Below are 18,375 nucleotides of genomic sequence, written 5' to 3'. Positions count from 1 at the left end.
GTGACGAGAGAATATGATACTCATATTATTCATAGAAGTAATCATTATTCGTACGAATAAAACATATAACATTATTTGAGTACCTATCTAGATAGAAAGTTATTTAAACGTTCAAATAAATTTATTATCGAATAACGAATTGAACAAAAATTTAACATGATGCTCATCTCTATAACATATATCGCGTAGTGTTACGCACCGTGTGTTGTATGGAGGATTCTATATGATATCTATGCGCTTTACAATTAGACAACAAATGTCAATATAGGAAACTTAATGAGTAACAATGTGCAATGCTTGGGGCATAGATAAAAGACTTTTATATTCTATATATTATTATACATACACGCAAAATCGAATGCGCGAAGATCTACCGGAAGAAATTTTTTTTTTCGAAATTAATAAATTTTTATTAATTTTATTTGCGTACCTTTAGTTTTATAAACATTTACCGCAATATTTCATTGATTTACAATTTTAACAAAATTATAATCAGCGCTCAATACGTTAAATACTGCAATGTGGATGTACATTATGTATGTATATATGTATGTACATTAAGAACGTACAATTATTTATCCAAAGAATATGTTTTAAGATTACATACGGTTTAAAATATTTTAGTTAGATCACGCAAAATGTATAATCTAAGCTTTTTGTCATAATATTTCTACAGCCATACGCACAGTTTTGAAATCCATAACTTTTCCTTGTGCCAGAATTATCTATTATACATATAATTGGTGATTTGATAAGATTAGGGATTTTTTAAACGTAGGAACTGTAATTAAAGACTGTTGTAATGAAAGAAAGTGTTATTGAAAGGAATGAGCGTGTGTGATCGAGCATTTCTGTAGAACATGTCCGTTTTTGCGAATATAAGTAGAATGTGCCAAAAAAGATGCATAAATCCGTTTTATAACAATATTCAGAGCTTAAAGATGTAGTTTAGGCTTTTTTGTGCTATATATGCAAGTGTTCTTAAAACGAATACGATAACAATGACAGTGTCATCGCGTCACTTGAATATGCAATATAGCAGCCTGTATTATAGACACATACATCGAATTGAATTTCTATCGAAACGTGTGTGTATGTAAGTTTGAATGCATGTATATAGGCATATGTATCTCATATATACATGTATATATATATATATATATATATATATATATATATATATATATATATATACCACACGTGCGTACCTTAACTACGAGTAATAATAAAACATAAGAGCTTCATCAGTAGGCCATGAAAAGTTGGAAACGTGTCTCAGCGTTCGTGCAACAAGTATTACGTATGTGTCGATCATTTCTTCATTTCTTTTAAATTTTGCAAATTCGCGATAAACGTAAATATTTGTTGAAATGTGTTTAATGCTCATCTGTTATTAAATGTTACGTGAATCGATATTTTATGCGATTAATCCTGATCTATATTGGTAAATATTTTCATAAATTTTGTTACACAGCTGCAGTGCAAAACGAAATTTACATTAACTAGGTCTACTGAGATTTCACGACTGTGAGACATGTTTTGTAATAGATGCGCAATGAAATTATCGAAGAGAATCTACAATTTTTGTAAGTTTGTTTCTAATTTTCCCCAGTGCACGTAATGGAAAGAAGCCTATGTGAAATAGAGAAGACATATTTATTTTTATACAGAGTGTCTTCTAGACGTTTTAATCGGGAAAAGTATAGTGAATTACATTATGGACATTGTACGATTGTTATATAATATTCATTTCACGATTCTAACACAGCCTTTCAGATATTACGCGATATAATTTGAAAGGAATATTTTAAAGTCCATTTATACTTAGCTGTACATACAAACATGCTCTCGATTTACTCATTTTCGCTTCATTTCAGATTATGTGGATTTACAAAATATACACTAATGTTATAAAAATTGTACTTATTCATTTTATTAATTCCCGTTCAAACAATTGTGTCGATATTGTCGATAACAAATAAATCTAACTAAAATTTAATTTTTTACTTACATTAATATTAAAATTCCATTAATGATGTAAATATAATAATGATAGCAAGATTACGCGCGATGACGACAATAGTGAAAACAAAAAGATAACGGTATTAACGTTTATTTGTAAAATATATTGTAGTTATGTATATTCTAAATCGTAGATCACATACGTTGCAATCTTTAAATTTAAATTAAGTGCACTTTGATCCACAGCCGGGATTTACGACAATGTTATATTGCGCTTGCACATATAATTTCTGCACGCACACTTCTATTATACGAGTATCGCGATATTTATTGAGCAACAACAAGGATGATAATCGCACTTTGTTTATAGAAACATTTAACGATCTTGAGCAACACTGCTCACACCGCTGCCGAATGTCAGTAGGAAATCAACGAATCAGGCGGCGAGTTGTCGACGTCTGGTCAATTCGTGGTCAATCAGGAGCGAGATGTCGGGATGACGGCGCTGGATGGTCGCGCAATAACTTACGGTCTGACTGGGATCGGCGCCAGCCTTCAATAGTATCCTGACGGCGTTGGCAAATCCGCTCTCGGCGGCGACTTGCAACGCCGTCAGATCGTCGACGTTGACTTTCTCCAATTGAGCTAAAGGCGAGGTAACCAATAGCGATACCGTCTGATGAAATCCTCTTGCTGACGCGAGGTGCAACGGAGTGTTTCCGCCGGCGTCCTGCATGCCCGGATCCTCGCCGTGTTCGAGTAGCTTCGTCACCATATCGACGTGATTTTTCCGCGAGGCTATATGCAATGGAGTTTCGCCGTACCGCGACGCGATACCTGTCGGCGTGTGTCGTATCAACAATGTCGCCGTATTTAACGCACCGCACTCCAGACTCTCGTGCAAAGCGGTCTCTCCGCGATCGTTCTTCAGCGCGGTATCCGCGCCGGCGGCCAGAAGCGTACCAATCAGCGACTCGATGTCGGTCTTGCGATTGTTATCTGCAAGATAACGTGTCATTAAAGCTCTTGCAATTGCACATTCTTTTTTGTTTGGCAATCGCAAAATGAGCGAGAATAATAATCACTCGTTTTCGAAAAAGTCACGCGCGTCGGTACTTGTATGTACAGAAGAAAGTGTTTCGTTTCATTTGTTTCGAAAAAATTGAAAAAAAAAAAAAATGTATGTATACACAAGATTAAATATGTGGTTTACTGAATGTAAAATAGCCTTAATCTTGAACTTTTTCATTTACAAAAATATCAAGTGCGTAATTTTTGAGTTTTTAGTAATTGGAAGTTAAGTCTTTTGAAAACTAAAAAAATTTCAAATAAGAAAATAAATAATAAATTAGTTTCAAGTAAATTTCACTTGACAAAATTTGAATTTAAATTGCACATTTTCGAAAAGATATATGTAACGTTGGAAAGTTAATTAAAAGATAAGTAATAATGCCTCGACATTTTCGTCAAAGGAAAATCGACTTGCAACTGTCCTTAATGAGGGATCAGAGGAGAATAATGTGTGCGGACGATCATCATGGTCGTACCAAAAATAGTTGACGATGCTAAAATGTGTAAGGCACTTCGACCTTGGTGATCCTTAGCATTAACGGGTCCCGCTCTCGCAAGCAATTCCAACGTCTTCGAGGCCGCATCGAAATTATTACGAATGGATTTTAGCGACGCGTGAGCCAGTTGACGAGAAAGCACGTGCAACGCAGTCGATCCACCGCCGGCCTCTTTGACGCCTGGCGGACAGTTGTATTTCAAGAGGTCCTCCACGAATTTCAACACGTTGCCCGGTCCGCCGTTCAGGATTACTCTGTGAAGTGCCGTTTCACCCCGCGGCGAACGCACAGCTGGATCGCACCCGTTCGCCAGTAGCGCGCTGTAATCCGGCAATAACCGGCAATAAAAAGATATAAAAAGTTTGTATACGAATTATGCCTTTGCAATTATTATATAGCAAAAATAAAAAGATTACTAATATTACGATACTAATATTAATACGATGCGACGCATCACGAAAATAAAATAGCACTGTGCCGCAAACACAAGTTATTTTTAGCTTTTACGACAATTCATCAAAGAGAATTTTTATAAACTCTATGCAGAGTTTCACGGAGCTGTCGAAGAATATTTCAAGTATGTACATGATATCGCGCGCTTCAAACTAATTGTTCAACACATTACGAAACTATTTTTCACTAAATTTGTTTCATTAATAAACCTTTAAAGTAATCTGTAAGTCTGTATAACTATTCTTAAAAATTTTACCGAGTTTACCGATGAACATAGATTTCTCTGTTGCAAATAATATATAAAGATCATTGAGTTTATAATAAAAAAAAGAAACAGTTAAATATTCAAGAGACAATACGCTATACGATGATTCACGAATGACTCGGAAAGCTCTAAATTGATGTAATTTGCGGGAAGGACTGGAAGAAGACAGTTATATGCAAAGGAATGTGGTCTACCCGATTGACATCGACATCGCGCGAGGACTGGAGGGTGATTGGAGTCTACGATTCTAAAAAATCTACCTCAACACAGGCAGGCAATGATTCGTCGCTGCCATCAATAGGGGTGGATCGCCCGACACGTTCCAATCCGGTTCGTCCAGGTCCAGGTTTTGCACGCAACCGTTGGCGATCAACGCCGAAACGCGCTTGGCGTTTCCCGATCGTACGGCATCGTAAAACGATTCGCCGTCCTGTGTGTGCTGGCCGATAATTTCCCTTTCAGAATCATCTTGTTTCCGATCGTCCGTATCCAGGCAAATTTTCGCCACGTTCTCGCAACAAGCTCGCACGTCTGCGTCTCCCAGAATCTGCGCGTCGACGGACGATCGAAATTTCTCCCCTACGCGAACCCTACTGTCGCACGCGCGTCGTTCCCGCATCCGGATCTCCAGACGCACGCTCCGATTCTTCTCGACCTGCTCCCTTTTCGCGCTGCACGTGGACGTGGATGTGGATGCGCTTTCCGGCGCGGTATTATCCGCCAATGAAATCGATTCCCTCTTTTCCTTATGCCTCTCGTTATCTAAATTATCTTCGAAGGACAATTCCTCGTTGTCGTTTTTGGATCTGTTCATTCGCGAAATCTCATTTACCGAATTTGCAGAAACACTGACGTTTCCTTCGTCCTTATCTTCCTTCTCTTTCTCGAACATTCCCGAATCCCCGTCGACTGATTCAGAACCAGGCAGAACCATCGGGCTGACTTCCACGGAAGAAAAAAGCGTGGATTCTTCGAAAAACGAGTCACCTGTTGCGAGACTGGCTTGTGATAACGACGACGTTTCCTCCATATCAGCGGCAGTGTCCGAATAATTGTCCAGTTCTTCGCTGTTGTAGCACTTGTAGCGTACTTTCGCAGGATCGAAAGTATCGGGTGGACTCGTCTCGTCATATGCGGAAGTCATCGCGCCCGCACGCTTAATTGGCCCCGATTATTTGTTCGCGCAATTGGCTCGACGCGGAACAATACGGCGAACGCGTATAATTGGTCCGCGTATGCGTACCTACTGCCTGAGAAACGCTTTCGCCACTCGGTCGGAGTGATCGGACCACGCGGACCACGCCGGTAATGTTATACGTTATATGTACGATAAAACCCGCGCGCTACAACAAAAAGAAGCTCAACGGGAGATCAAACTTGGCGTGTGAAACGATCGAGCAGAATTGAAATCGAAGCGAGCAAGAATCAGCGGCGTTTTACGATGCTTCGCTAAAAACGTGCGTCTGCCTCTACCATCCTCTACCCGTTTACCGGCTGCGTACACCGGCTTCTCTCCTTTTTTTTTTCTCTTCCTCCTCTTCTTCTTCTTCAGCTCCCCCTACTTCTCCGCACTGCCATTCTGTGTTTCGCGTTGTATCGCATTTTGCTTTCATTCGTTGCCTACCCCCCTTCGCCGGTCTGTGTGCTCCTTAATCCTCCTCAGACGAGCCATGGGTGCCGAATCATTGAAATTTGTAAAACTTTGTATATGCACTATGTATATATTTTTTTCTCCCCTCCCCTCCCCTCTCTCTCTCTCTCTCTCCACGCGCAAAGTTAACATTCAGCAGTATAAACTTAATAAATCTAGAAATAAAAAGGTTATAGATATAACATTTCAAGCCATTAAAACATTAAATCATTTCAATCTTTACTTTACCAGTTATTCGTTAACAATGTAGCTTTTCCAGCTTTTCCAAGACACAGCTTGAAATTGAGCTTGAAAATGTTTGCAAATCGGATCGCACCATTTGCTACGCCTATTAACTCGCTGCCTTATCGTCGTCGAGTAGCGATGATGCAAAAAAATTTCAAGAGAAAAGAAAACTCGGCGACGCCGCGTGATCACGAACAGATACACAGATGTATATACGAACGGGAAACCTTGGGACTTTTACCCCGTTTATACTACACGCATACTTGTTTGGTACGGGAAGTTGAGATTTCAGAGAGATGGACATGATTAAATGCACGGTACAACGTACAATACAACGGCGCGCAAATCTAAAAAGCTACCATTTTATTGAACATCAGCCTACAATAACTTAAATATGCGAGCGACGAACGTGACACAGAACTGTAAGAAACCGTAGTCGGTAAAATAACAATATATATGTTTCCTCCTTCATATGAAATAATAATACTTCGTTTATACGAAGTTGTTATACGCTATCCATATTACAAAAACAGGTAAGTCTTATATATGCTAAATAATCTGCGCGTGGTTGAACTGTTGAAGGGATTGTAGTTGTAGCTTTTTAATTAAGTCAAAGAAATCCGATAAACGTCAGTTAAATCCGTATCCACTAAAACAGAAACTCGCAATGTATTACATTCGTTCAACGATACGATAACAGCGTAAGCGACGTTCGCTATATATATTTACCATTTATCTGCTTCGCGATCTGGAGCCCGATCGAGATTTCGACTTGCTTCGTTCTTTGGAAGCAGACTTCCGTTTCTTGCGATACTTATCCTTGACGCAAACGCTCTTGCTGCGGGATGGGCTGCGCCGTGATGAACGCGAGCGCGAACGATTGCTGCGAGATCTTGAGCGGGAACGTGAGCGCGATCGCGATCGTGATCGCGATTTTGATCTTGATTTGGACTTTGATCGCGAGCGGGACCACCTAAAGTAAAAGTTGTAATAAATAAATTTCAAAATAATATAGCCACGTGTATATATTTTTGCCTATTTTGCCTACCCATTACTACGGAACATAAATGTGAAACACGATCTTTAAAACTGGATATTTTTTTATTCAATTTCCATCGATTTCTATGTAGCGCGTATTATCCCCAAAATTACTGACAACGATCTGTTACCACCGATAATAATAAAACCTGATCCTCCGTCGAACCTTTAATTTACGTACTTATTAGGTATATAACAAGTTTGTCATCTTTTATAAACACGCACATTGAAAATATATAATATTTAGATACCGCGATTGTGAGTTCTCTCCCTCCCTCTCCGAAATGCGCGTTAGTATAACAGATCAGTTATTCGAACTCCGATGTATAAATAATATATACCGTTGGTTAATTTTCAAACTCCACGTATTCATAAAAAGGCGTTATTTAATATCTTTGAGCACGTCCTATTTGACAAGACTAACAAATTATTTCCATAAATAAATGCAACTACCTTTACGAGTCATGCAAGTGTGCTTACACGTAATAACGTAACGTGGATTTATTCATGTTCAAAGTATAGCTCAGCAAGTATATACATTAATCCTCGTTGAATATATACTTGACTGTTCTACTTATATACCATCTTTCCTGGCTGTGTGTGTGCTTACAGCGGACAATTGTGGATTGCGTGCGCGCGATGGCTATGCCGAGAAGGGAGAGCGGACGAGCCCTTTATACAGATGAAATTACGAGAGGGTCCGAGATGAACGGATGAAGAGTGGCTAGAGACGGGATCGCTGAAAGTTTGTCTCTCAACAATTGTTAAGTATTACGACGATGACGACAACGACGGCGACGGCGACGGCGACGGCAACGACGACGATGACGATGACTACGATGATGAAGACGACGACGACAACGATGACTACGACGAGAACGACGACTAGGCGGAAATCACAGATAGCTGAACGAAGAACGCCAGAAGTGCCAGACGTGCATAAACTCTCGATTTAGGGTGATGGTCAGTGGTCAGCGGATCGGTATCGTAGCAGTGCGCAGAACTAGCCACCCCGTGTCCAGTCGGCCACGGCCCATGTTTTTGCCGCGTTTTCTCGCTCGCAGAGGGTGCAGAGGGAAACCCAAAGTAGATGCGGAGTGCTCTACGCTGTAACTACGACGCGCGGTGCGTATCACAAACGTGAACCCAAGGCGAATCTCGCGCGACAATGTCGGGTAGCAACGCACATTTCACATGCGTGTGCTGTACGTTCAGCCGCAACTCCTATAAATAACGGGCAATATTACGTTGGCCGCTTTACAGTATTTCTTTATGTTTGTAGAAATATCTTTGCTTTCTTTCAATCATTACCAATTATGTCTAAGTAGCTTATAATCGCCATTATTTAAATAATCGAACCTATATACAATCTTTTTCATAACTGCAAAGTGAAATTGGCACAATGACATTGCGACAGTCATTTGATCAAATAAATCTCACGTAATTCGATAGAAATATTTGTTTCCTAATTATTAAATATCAAATAAAGAATGCCCGATTGAAGGGCTAAATTCAAATATAGTTGATTAACACAAAGTAAAATCTTTGTAATCATGAATGTGAACTCCCATCAGAGTTCACATATAACAAGAGATATTAAGTATTACTTCTCTATATTTTTCTATAACTATGTTACAATCCTTTTCCATTTTGCAAGATAACTCTCCACAATGTATGCGAGAAGTCAGAAACTTTGCACCCAATATAATTCAATGTATAATCTTTTAAATACATAAAAAAAAAATATATATATATATATATAAATTTGATACTTAATAAGTATAAAATGATTGATTTCATTAAAAAAGAAAAAATTTCCAAGACTTACCTTCTTCTACGAGAACTTCTATGACGGTGGCAATCTCGAGCATAATGACCCCTTTCGCCACATTCGTAACATTTATCTTCTGGATGAAACGGTCTCCCAACACCTCTTCTAGAGAAGCCTCTGTCTCTTAATTTCTTTCCGTTCGACAATTCGACACGAACGCGTCGTCCACATAGAATACGACCGTCCAGTCCTCTCACGGCGTCTTCTGCATCTCTGGGATCTTCAAATTCGACAAAGGCAAATCCAGGAGGGTTTCTGGCAACCCAAACGTTATGTAAGGGTCCATAGTAGGAAAATGCATCTTCCAATTGTTGCTTACTAGCACTGCTTCCTAAATCTCCTACGTAGACCTTGCCATCCGAGGGATAACGCGAGATCTAATAAAGAAACAAATACATACATACATATATATGTATATATAAAAGCAAAATCACAATAAAGTATCCCCACCAAAATATATGTAAAACAATAAAAATCGACCAAACATTTTTCTCATTTCTGTATATTTAACCCCAAAGAGAGAAAATAATTTATAAATCTCATATCTCATTCGAGTTAATAACTCTTTCCGAGATTTTCAACATTTGAACAAACACGATCCCAAACGTAACGAAACGACAACGTTGTATTACTTCCAAAATACATTGCGCTGACATAATAAAAATCCGAATTTTTATACCTTGCTGCTGCTCATCTTATCAGCTTCGTGGAGTTTTCGCGTTTCGCGGCCGCAATCCGCAATTCTTTACAAAGAACGTCGAAACTGCGACATGCTTTCTGGAAAATATGTGATCGCCAACGACAGCTCCCTACCTACCTCCCTTCGCGTTATCGATTCGAGAGAAACAAATTACAAATTGATTAGAAACCCCTCCGATGGCTAGAAACGGCTCCGAAGCTCCGAGAGCGCGAGCTCCGACCTTCGACCAATTTTTCACAACAGCGTTTTCACCACGATATTTACGATTATCTCCACCAATGGCACCAATGCCAGGCTGGGCCAGGACCAGGAATATCCGCTACACGCGTGGTTCAATTTTACTTGGCCAATCACTACCGAGGACGACGAGAGGACATATGCAGCCCGTATCGCAATGGACGTTGAAACTCCGATGCTCCGACCAACGACACGTGTGCTCAGAAATCTCAGAATGCTCGGTTACCAAGTTAGGTTTCATAATTATCAACCGGGATAATTAAAGAGCAGTAACGTTATCGATTATTATCTCTTGTGACGAAAATAAAATCAATAAAATGTAGAAAATAGCATATGTAATGCACGTAATGAAATATTAAAGTCAGAAATAAATTATTATCAGGGGTTTTTAAAATTAATGTATGTATTTACATCGCCAGAATGTCAGGATTGTCAAAAAAAGTCTTATTTATAATTTATATCATGAAATATTACAAAGCGAATAACAATATTTAATTATGGTATTACATTATGTTGCTTGAGGGAAGCATGTGCGAATGGTAATTAAATAATTATCGATAATTATCTTGTGGTCATATAGTTGAGTAGGGTATGTGTCCGATGTTTATATACTCGTGGTTGTCATAGCGATGACGCGATTAAATTATGTTTTGACGTGCACGCATTTCGACAATTATCAAATGAAACGTCGCGATGTCGGATTGCTGTGCAGTGTACGCTACGAGTAATCTCTCGAACCGATTTACGATTTACACAATAACAATAATCCAAGAATGAGCGCAACTTTTGGCGGTGACGATGGTGGTAATGAAAACATTGTTATCTTTGACATATCGAAAAATGAAAGAAAATTAAATGAAGACTTCAAAGTACTTCAACGAAAATTGAAAGCCAAGTGGAAGTTTATCGAGTAAGTTAAAATTTACTAAACAAACGTTAATTACATAGTATATATAAATTGTTTCAATCTCGTCTCAATATTCTTGTTAAATTGAAAAACTTACGCTCAGCGAATATATTTTAGGAATAATGAAGCGATATCGCAAGAATCATTGGCAAACGCCAAGATCCTAATGTTGCCAGGACCGCTAAGTAAATTTACCGAACTCGAAATGAACTCCGTTAGAACTTTTTTAAATTCTGGTGGCAACGTTCTTGTCACGCTTGGTGAAGGTGGTGAAAATAAGTCCAATACAAACATCAACTTTTTGTTGGAAGAATTTGGCATCATGGTAAATAATGGTACGTAAAATGTTCAGAGAGAAGATGATTGTGCTCTCTTCTTCTTCTCTCTATTAGAAATTCTTTCTAAATATATATATGAAAACCTACATTTTAATTTTTATAATTGCAGACAGTGTAGCCCGTATGAGTTACAGTCAAACGACGCATCCTAAAGAATCTCTAATCTCCCAAGGCTTATCAAATAAGTCCATATTTCTAAAGAATCACGATGAATACATGTAAGACAATCTTATAATATCAAATTCAACTTGTGCTAATTCCAATTATTGATAAATGATTATTTTAGCGGTATGAAATTTTTGTATCCTTACGGCGCAACGTTAAACGTAGTGCAACCGTCTGTCGTTGCTTTATCCAGTGGATCAATTGCCGTTCCAATGAATAGGCCAATCTGCGCGTATCATTGTATAAATAACAGTAATGGCAAGCTGGTTGTATTAGGTTCGTCTAGAATGTTGACGGATACCTATATAGAAAAGGAGAGGAATGATGCATTGCGGGAAATGATTTTTGACTTTTTTGAGTTAAATGTCACAGAAACAATGGATCTTCGTACGGATGATATAGAAGTAAGTTATTTGTCGTACATAGACATCACGGATCACGGTACACTTTTTACTAAATATATAAATTATACACTACAAAGGTTTCTTACCAAATCTCTACGAAAGACAATTGACAAATTGTATTTTTACGCGTGCAGTTTTGGGAGTACAACTTTGTACCAGACATAACGCGACAAGCTGACAATCCAAAAGTTTGCACGCAAGACTTGGATAATATCGACATACCTCGCGAATACACCAAGTTATTTAAACATCATTTTTATTCTATAAATTTAAACATGATACCGGCTTGCATAAAAGCGTATGAGGCTTTAGGAGTAAAACATGAACCACTTACTTTAATTCCACCTCATTTTGAAGCACCTTTACCTCCCACGCAAGCTTCGGTGAGTATATAACGTACAATATATCTAATTCTCTGTGTCCGTTTCGCGAAAATTCATTCACATTTATCTTACGCAAACTCGAAATAATTCTACAGGCATTTCCTCCGAGCTTCCAAGAATTACCTCCTCCTGCTTTGGAGCTGTTTGATCTAGATGAAGCTTTCAGTTCTGATTTACTAAAATTATCACAGCTTACCAACAAATATATGGCGACGAAGGAGCTGTCAAATGACAAAGAATTAGATCATTATATCAGGGAATTTGGAAGTATAATAAGGATAAACAATTCCGACGTACACACCGCTAAAGAAGTATTAAATTCTGTTTTTCAAAAAATCTGTAGTTATAAGGCAATGCACGATTGAAATTTTTGTATAGAAAAAATGTAATTTATAGCTGATTTTATATAGATACGCTGATCGATTAAAATTTAATGAAAATGAAAGTATGTTTTATTTGAACTTTCCTCTCGAATCTCATATGATACGTTTTTATTGTCGCGTAGCATCTGTCGGCAATGCAGAATATTTGGATTGGCAGTTACGTTCTCCGTAACATCGAGAGAATGCAGCAGAGCAGGGTATATAACAGAAGCACGACCAATCGTAACCGTTGCCTCTTGCCTCTGAGACTCAAAATGTTTATTTTCACTGAAAATATAATTTGAAAAACCATGGTTGCTTAGTCTGCGATAATAAAATAGTTCGATCGATAAATCACAAATAAGCCACTACGAGAATGTCCGTGTTTTTCGTAAATGCGTAAGTAAACGAATTTCTATGATTTTTAGGTTATATATTATTGCATACGGCATTTTACACTGTAAAATATGTGCGCGTAAAACAGGATAATATACGCATCTGTGGAATAATTCTTCTTTAAATTTCTATGTAATCTATATACGCGGTATATTTCATTTTAGTACACTTACCGCAATAAAAAAGATATACCTACGTCTGAGATATTGCAGAATAACAAGAATATAATAAAGAGATGGCATATTTTATTACAAGCATCTTTCACGCGTACTGAAATGTCTAAAATTATTTTTAAGAGTTGAACAATGTTCTCATTCGACAAAACCTTTATTGACTTTTTAGCTTTGGAAGAGATTTGATGTATTTTGGATTATACCTTTTACAATTTTTTTTATTGTAGAAATTCATAATTAATTAATTTATAGTATTAACATTAGACACGTATATAATGTGAAATTGAAATTTTCATATTTATATTAAATTGATACCTAGCCAAAATTTTTACAAATCCAACAGTTGTTGGTAATAAATCGATACGAAACGCAATAAAAAAACTATGGTTTTTGCAACAAGTAGAACTAAATATATAAAATACATAAAGTTATAAAAAGATATTTTCTACGTGTTTAGAAATCAAGACAGCGAAGTAGAGGGCGACTCAAATGGTGATTTACAAATCGCCTCGCCAGGCAATTCTGAGGCTCAACAGGCATTGGCTCATTTCTGGCCAAAAGTCATGGAAGAAATCAAAAACATCACAACTGTTAGTAAGACAGTACGGTATAATCCCAATAAAGTTTATTCTTTCAATATTTAAATGAATATTCTTATTACACACACAGATGGATCTTAAAACGCAATCTTTACCATTGGCAAGGATAAAAAAGATCATGAAACTAGATGGAGACGTAAAAATGATAAGTGCAGAGGCGCCGATGCTTTTTGCCAAAGCGGCGGAGATCTTTATACACGAACTGACTCTTAGAGCTTGGGTGCACACGGAAGATAATAAGAGACGAACTCTTCAACGAAATGACATTGCGATGGCAGTTACAAAATATGATCAGTTTGATTTTCTCATAGATATAGTACCTAGAGACGAAATAAAACAAAGTAAGGCGCAGAACGAGGCCACTGTACGTACGTCTATGAATTCGGATCAAGTTCATTATTACTTCCAATTGGCGCAGCAACAAGCTTCGGCGAATCAAGGTGTGCAGAGTAGTGGCACTACTACGCAACCCATACAAATTGTTCAACCTTCTGGTGGGCAAATCCAGACCATCAACATCGGCAGTCCGGTAGAACAGGTACATACGTATCATTTGTTTTATTTTTGCTTCAAAAGAAATATGTGCGCATAATTAATCTTTATGATTATCTTTGCGACTTCATTAATTTTAGGAGAGTACCAACACCGCTACAGCCCAAACGGTTACGGTTCAAAGTCCACAGCAATCATCCAATCAACAAATCATTCAACTGCAACAACCGCAACAAACATCCACCGCACAAGCCGGAGGAATACAGATCGTGCAACAGATCGTCACTCCTAGCGGCGAAATTCAACAAATACCTGTAAATATAAAATTTTTTTAAATAAAATGATCTTATTTGTCTAATTGCACGTTATCTTCGATATTTTTCTTTTTTTGTTTTCCTTTTTAGATTCAGTTGACTCCCCAGCAATTGCAGATGATTCGCATGCAAGTGCAAGGCGGAAGCAATCAACCAATTATAATCCAAACCGCTCCGATTCAGACTCAACCACAATTAATACAAGTTGCACAAGGTTCTCAAGGAGGTCCTGTTTTCTTACAAGCCTCCAATGCTGATACCGAATAATATTAATTAACTTTAACACTTTAGCTATATGTATTTATATACAACACAATATAATGAAAAAGAAAGATAAACCAGATTATCGTTTTATAACTGAAATTATTCGATAAATTAATTGCCAACGTTTAGACGTAAACATCTTTTTCCTTAACAAGTAACTTTTGAAATAAAGAGAAAAAAATGATTGTCTTGTATTGAAATTACCAAGAAATTATAATTAATGTCTAGAATAATTGTCTCCTCTTTTCTGTTCGCATTTCTTTGTCTACGTATTAGTATTAGCACCTACGAGATCGATGAATTTATCTACACAATGTAATAAATATATTTTCATTGTAATACTGTATCGGCTTTTTTATTATTCGCTGGAAACCGACGCGCTAGTTATCAAACCAAGTTTTAATAAATTTTTTATCCGCTAAAAGGTTCTCATTTATTTCACGATGTAAGTATGTATCTTTCATCTCTCGTGCCGAATGCTTTGATCTTTTCAAACATCCCGTAGCTTCGAAGTTATTATCTGGAAATTCTTTCTCGAAAATATCTCTGTTGATCGTGATACGTCTGGCGTCCGGGCGTTATTATAAGCTGATCGAAGGGTTGGTCACTGAAGCGAAATGAGGTGAATCGAGGCGATGTAAGGTGAAGAATAAAGATAAGCAGCCAACAACGCGAGATGTAATCTGATTCGTACGTCGCGTTCCTTAGCCGCTGGCTGCCTGCTTCGCATGGCTGAGCTTAGGACTGGCTGGTGCAACTTGTATTATGTTTCACGTTGCTGCGGTTCTTGTCTGGCGAGTCTTGACGCTCAGAATCTCTACAATAGCCTCGAAATGTCACGTAACAGTAACTACGCGTATTCTTATTACAATTCGTTAATATGCGCATTAACGTGACGCTATTAAACATAATGTAAATGGAAAATAACTATATGCTAGATTCATTAATCACTCGCTTGTCGTGGAACGCGTATATATATATATATATATATATATATATATATATATATATATAGGAATTTATACCATTATTGTTCATTGATAATAAGTAGACACTCTCTCTCTCTCTCTCTCTCTCTCTCTCTCTCTCTCTCTCTCTCTCTCTCTCTCTCTCTCTCTAAAAACATTCTTGACTTCAAAAATTAAGTATTCAATTTTAACGTAATAAATATTCTCTTTTCATCTAATTTTAATTCATCTATTATCTCTCTACGTGGAATCAACTAAAATACTTAAACGCGAATGAAATATCTAGAGTAAGATAAAATAAAGAGCCAGCTAAAGAGACGTTGGCGGCCGATATTTGCCGATGTATTAAAACTTGATCGATCGGAATACCAATTCGCCGAGGGAAACCCTCGAATATATACGGGGTGCTGAAAAGAAAACAATGTATATATATATATAGTTTACTCTTGTGAATTTCGCCGACTTGAAATAAATTTTTGCTTAGCAAAGATTTTGTCACGGCTATCTTTTTTTACATTTTCTCACTTTCCAACATTAAACGTTATAAATAAACGTTAACTTCCATTTAAGCGTTTAAATATTTAACGTAAAATTAAATAAATATAACAAATTTATTTTTATCTACCAGATATATGTACGAAAAGCTAAGCATTTTTAATTCCGCGATAACGTTTACGGGAAATATTTTTCATATCTTATTATTTTTGAGTGATCAGCAATCTTAAAGTTGGTAAAATATAATATCAACATAAATTTTTCCAACGGTCCCCCCATAATTTTCGAACGATCAACATCATTAGGCGCAATCCTAAATGCAAGTTAATAAATCAAGACCGTCAGGACATAGAATAATAGGTCTCGATATGTGACCTATAACCCGGGCGTCTTTTTTTCCTTTTTTATTAGCACGGAACAAAGACGTGTTCTCTATTTACTGACGTTGCCGCCGCGGTCCCGGGTTGTCAGGGAAACCACGAGCACGCAGCATGTCACATCCGGTCCGGCAAGGATCTCAATCGGTCATCGAACCATACAATATAATCCGGGCATAATATATCGATAAACACACAATTCTGTGCTGCAAAAAGGCATAGAAAATGTAAAAAGAAAAAAATAGATAATTCTCAGAATCGCGTGCGAGAATTCCCTGTTGCACATACGATAAGGGTGGAGGCAATTTTCGCGCAGCCGAAAGCATTCGAAATTTTGTATTCGCCGAAATTACACTGGAACTATTGACGATCGTTTGATTTTAATTCCTCGCCGTGATCGCGTCCGATAGATCCTTTCCACCCCGCGATCTACGCCACTGCCTAAATACTCGGATTTCACGACATGTTTACAAAGATCCTAGAGATAAGTTGAGAATGGCCGCCGCAGCCCCATGTCTCCTCCATGGGTGTAAGGTGACAGCTGCCTGCGCCTGCGTGCATGCACGCACACACGCACACACACACACACACACACACATTTTCACACACAGAGAATATCTTCGGCGAAAGAGAAGACATATGAAAACTGAGTGACAAACATAAAACGAATTAATTATTTAAATTCGCAAGTCGCTTTTAATATTTAATATCCCAAGTATTTCCAAAAGTATCAATAAACATGTGGAATTGGAGAGCATTTCATCTCATTTCCACGTTTCTGTCATTAAATCCTATACTTAACAAGAAAATCAATGACTTCTGATATCGTCCTTTGGAAAACTTTTTTAACTCGTAATTTTCATGCGGTTCTTTGATCGGTTATAAATAACGGTGGTCACAGAGTATACTTTGGTTCTCGGTATTACCTGAACACTGAGTCGGAAAGATAGAACACCCTGTATAACAAAGGGAGACGCACGTACCTAACTCACACCAACATCTTCATCACATATGTACATCCGTCTTCCACATACGCGCACGACGAAACGGGGAGAGAGATATCTCGCTTACTTATAGCTTTGGCCCAAAACTTACTCGCAGGATCTTCGCACGTGTGCATATCCATTTTCGCAGGATATGTAGTTCAAGTATACGCGTCGTCTACTCATTGCAAAAGAAGCGCGCGTTGGCCTCTAAAACCTATCGAGATTATATATTTACATCGACGTACAGCATCTCGTCAATCTTCTTCAGATCTTCGTCGACGAATGTGTCACAATACTTATATCCATTAAACTCTTTGCGATCCTATGCCGATGTAAACTTGACACGATGATTCACGATGATCCTCGCGAAGGTCTCCGAACGCTTGAACCAATGAATGATCGATGAACAATATTCTACGAACGCTTATAAAATGCTCCAGTTATCAATCATTGATTATTGTTACATCTTTCATAATACCGAAACAATAACAAAAATCTTGACTACGAAAGCCGAACCTCCTTCCCCTCATTTTAGTATACCATCTGAAATATACCGATTGCATGAACCATCAAGTTAATTTTTCCAACTATCGCTTATCGCAGAGAAAGGATTGAAATAAAAATCTTCAATTCCCAATTTTCAATCCTGAACTCTTCTAGAAGAATGTAACAAATGAAAACAGCTGAAATTGACGAGAAAAAAATGATTGTTAAAATAAGTAAAAACATTAATTCACACATCCCGTAAGTAAAAATATAATAACGTTACCGGCGTACGTGCTGTTAACAATAACCCACGGACCCGCCGCGCGCCGTCTCGTG

General features: G+C 37.7%; 4 protein-coding genes and 1 long non-coding RNA gene across 7 annotated transcripts; 3 read left to right on the top strand and 2 right to left on the bottom strand.

Moving 5' to 3' along the window:
• Nucleotides 1-1,122: 1,122 nt before the first annotated feature.
• On the bottom strand, nt 1,123-6,326 carry LOC143894111 (uncharacterized). Its single transcript, XM_077400186.1, has 3 exons — nt 4,509-6,326; nt 3,510-3,850; nt 1,123-2,961 (listed from the first exon to the last, which is right to left on the bottom strand). The coding sequence occupies exons 1-3, from the start codon at nt 5,390-5,392 to the stop codon at nt 2,399-2,401; spliced, it is 1,788 nt and encodes a 595-aa protein (XP_077256312.1). The 5' UTR covers nt 5,393-6,326; the 3' UTR covers nt 1,123-2,398.
• LOC143894120 (uncharacterized) lies at nt 2,478-3,951 on the top strand. Its single transcript, XR_013255999.1, has 2 exons — nt 2,478-2,618; nt 3,643-3,951. It is a non-coding gene; the product is annotated as an uncharacterized LOC143894120 (long non-coding RNA).
• Nucleotides 6,327-6,466: 140 nt separating the features above from the next.
• Nucleotides 6,467-9,956, bottom strand: LOC143894117 (serine/arginine-rich splicing factor 7). Of its 3 annotated transcripts, XM_077400200.1 has the most exons (5): nt 9,673-9,937; nt 9,313-9,370; nt 8,991-9,213; nt 6,854-7,097; nt 6,467-6,773 (listed from the first exon to the last, which is right to left on the bottom strand). In XM_077400200.1, exons 1-4 carry the CDS (start codon nt 9,685-9,687, stop codon nt 6,857-6,859), a joined length of 537 nt encoding a protein of 178 aa, XP_077256326.1. In that variant the 5' UTR covers nt 9,688-9,937; the 3' UTR covers nt 6,467-6,773; nt 6,854-6,856. The 3 variants fall into 3 exon arrangements, with proteins under 3 accessions (XP_077256326.1, XP_077256325.1, XP_077256327.1); XM_077400199.1 differs by having other exon boundaries at nt 8,991-9,370; nt 9,673-9,931; XM_077400201.1 differs by lacking the exons at nt 6,467-6,773; nt 6,854-7,097 and adding an exon at nt 8,212-8,386 and having other exon boundaries at nt 8,991-9,370; nt 9,673-9,956.
• Nucleotides 9,957-10,174: 218 nt separating this feature from the next.
• Ift52 (intraflagellar transport 52) lies at nt 10,175-12,572 on the top strand. The gene is made up of 7 exons (XM_077400194.1): nt 10,175-10,469; nt 10,558-10,840; nt 10,955-11,172; nt 11,285-11,393; nt 11,462-11,744; nt 11,879-12,127; nt 12,223-12,572. Exons 2-7 carry the CDS (start codon nt 10,704-10,706, stop codon nt 12,490-12,492), a joined length of 1,266 nt encoding a protein of 421 aa, XP_077256320.1. The 5' UTR covers nt 10,175-10,469; nt 10,558-10,703; the 3' UTR covers nt 12,493-12,572.
• A 146-nt stretch (nt 12,573-12,718) lies between these two features.
• On the top strand, nt 12,719-15,071 carry Nf-yc (nuclear factor Y-box C). Its single transcript, XM_077400195.1, has 5 exons — nt 12,719-12,888; nt 13,516-13,648; nt 13,728-14,195; nt 14,290-14,463; nt 14,554-15,071. Exons 1-5 carry the CDS (start codon nt 12,866-12,868, stop codon nt 14,728-14,730), a joined length of 975 nt encoding a protein of 324 aa, XP_077256321.1. The 5' UTR covers nt 12,719-12,865; the 3' UTR covers nt 14,731-15,071.
• Nucleotides 15,072-18,375: the final 3,304 nt, after the last annotated feature.

Source organism: Temnothorax americanus, unplaced genomic scaffold (assembly GCF_048541705.1).
Source record: "Temnothorax americanus isolate GAGA-0224 unplaced genomic scaffold, ASM4854170v1 Scaffold13, whole genome shotgun sequence".
In the NCBI taxonomy this organism is placed as follows: domain Eukaryota; kingdom Metazoa; phylum Arthropoda; class Insecta; order Hymenoptera; family Formicidae; genus Temnothorax; species Temnothorax americanus.
The sequence above is the reverse complement of the archived record's forward strand: the minus strand, read 5'-3'. Positions and strand labels throughout refer to the sequence as shown.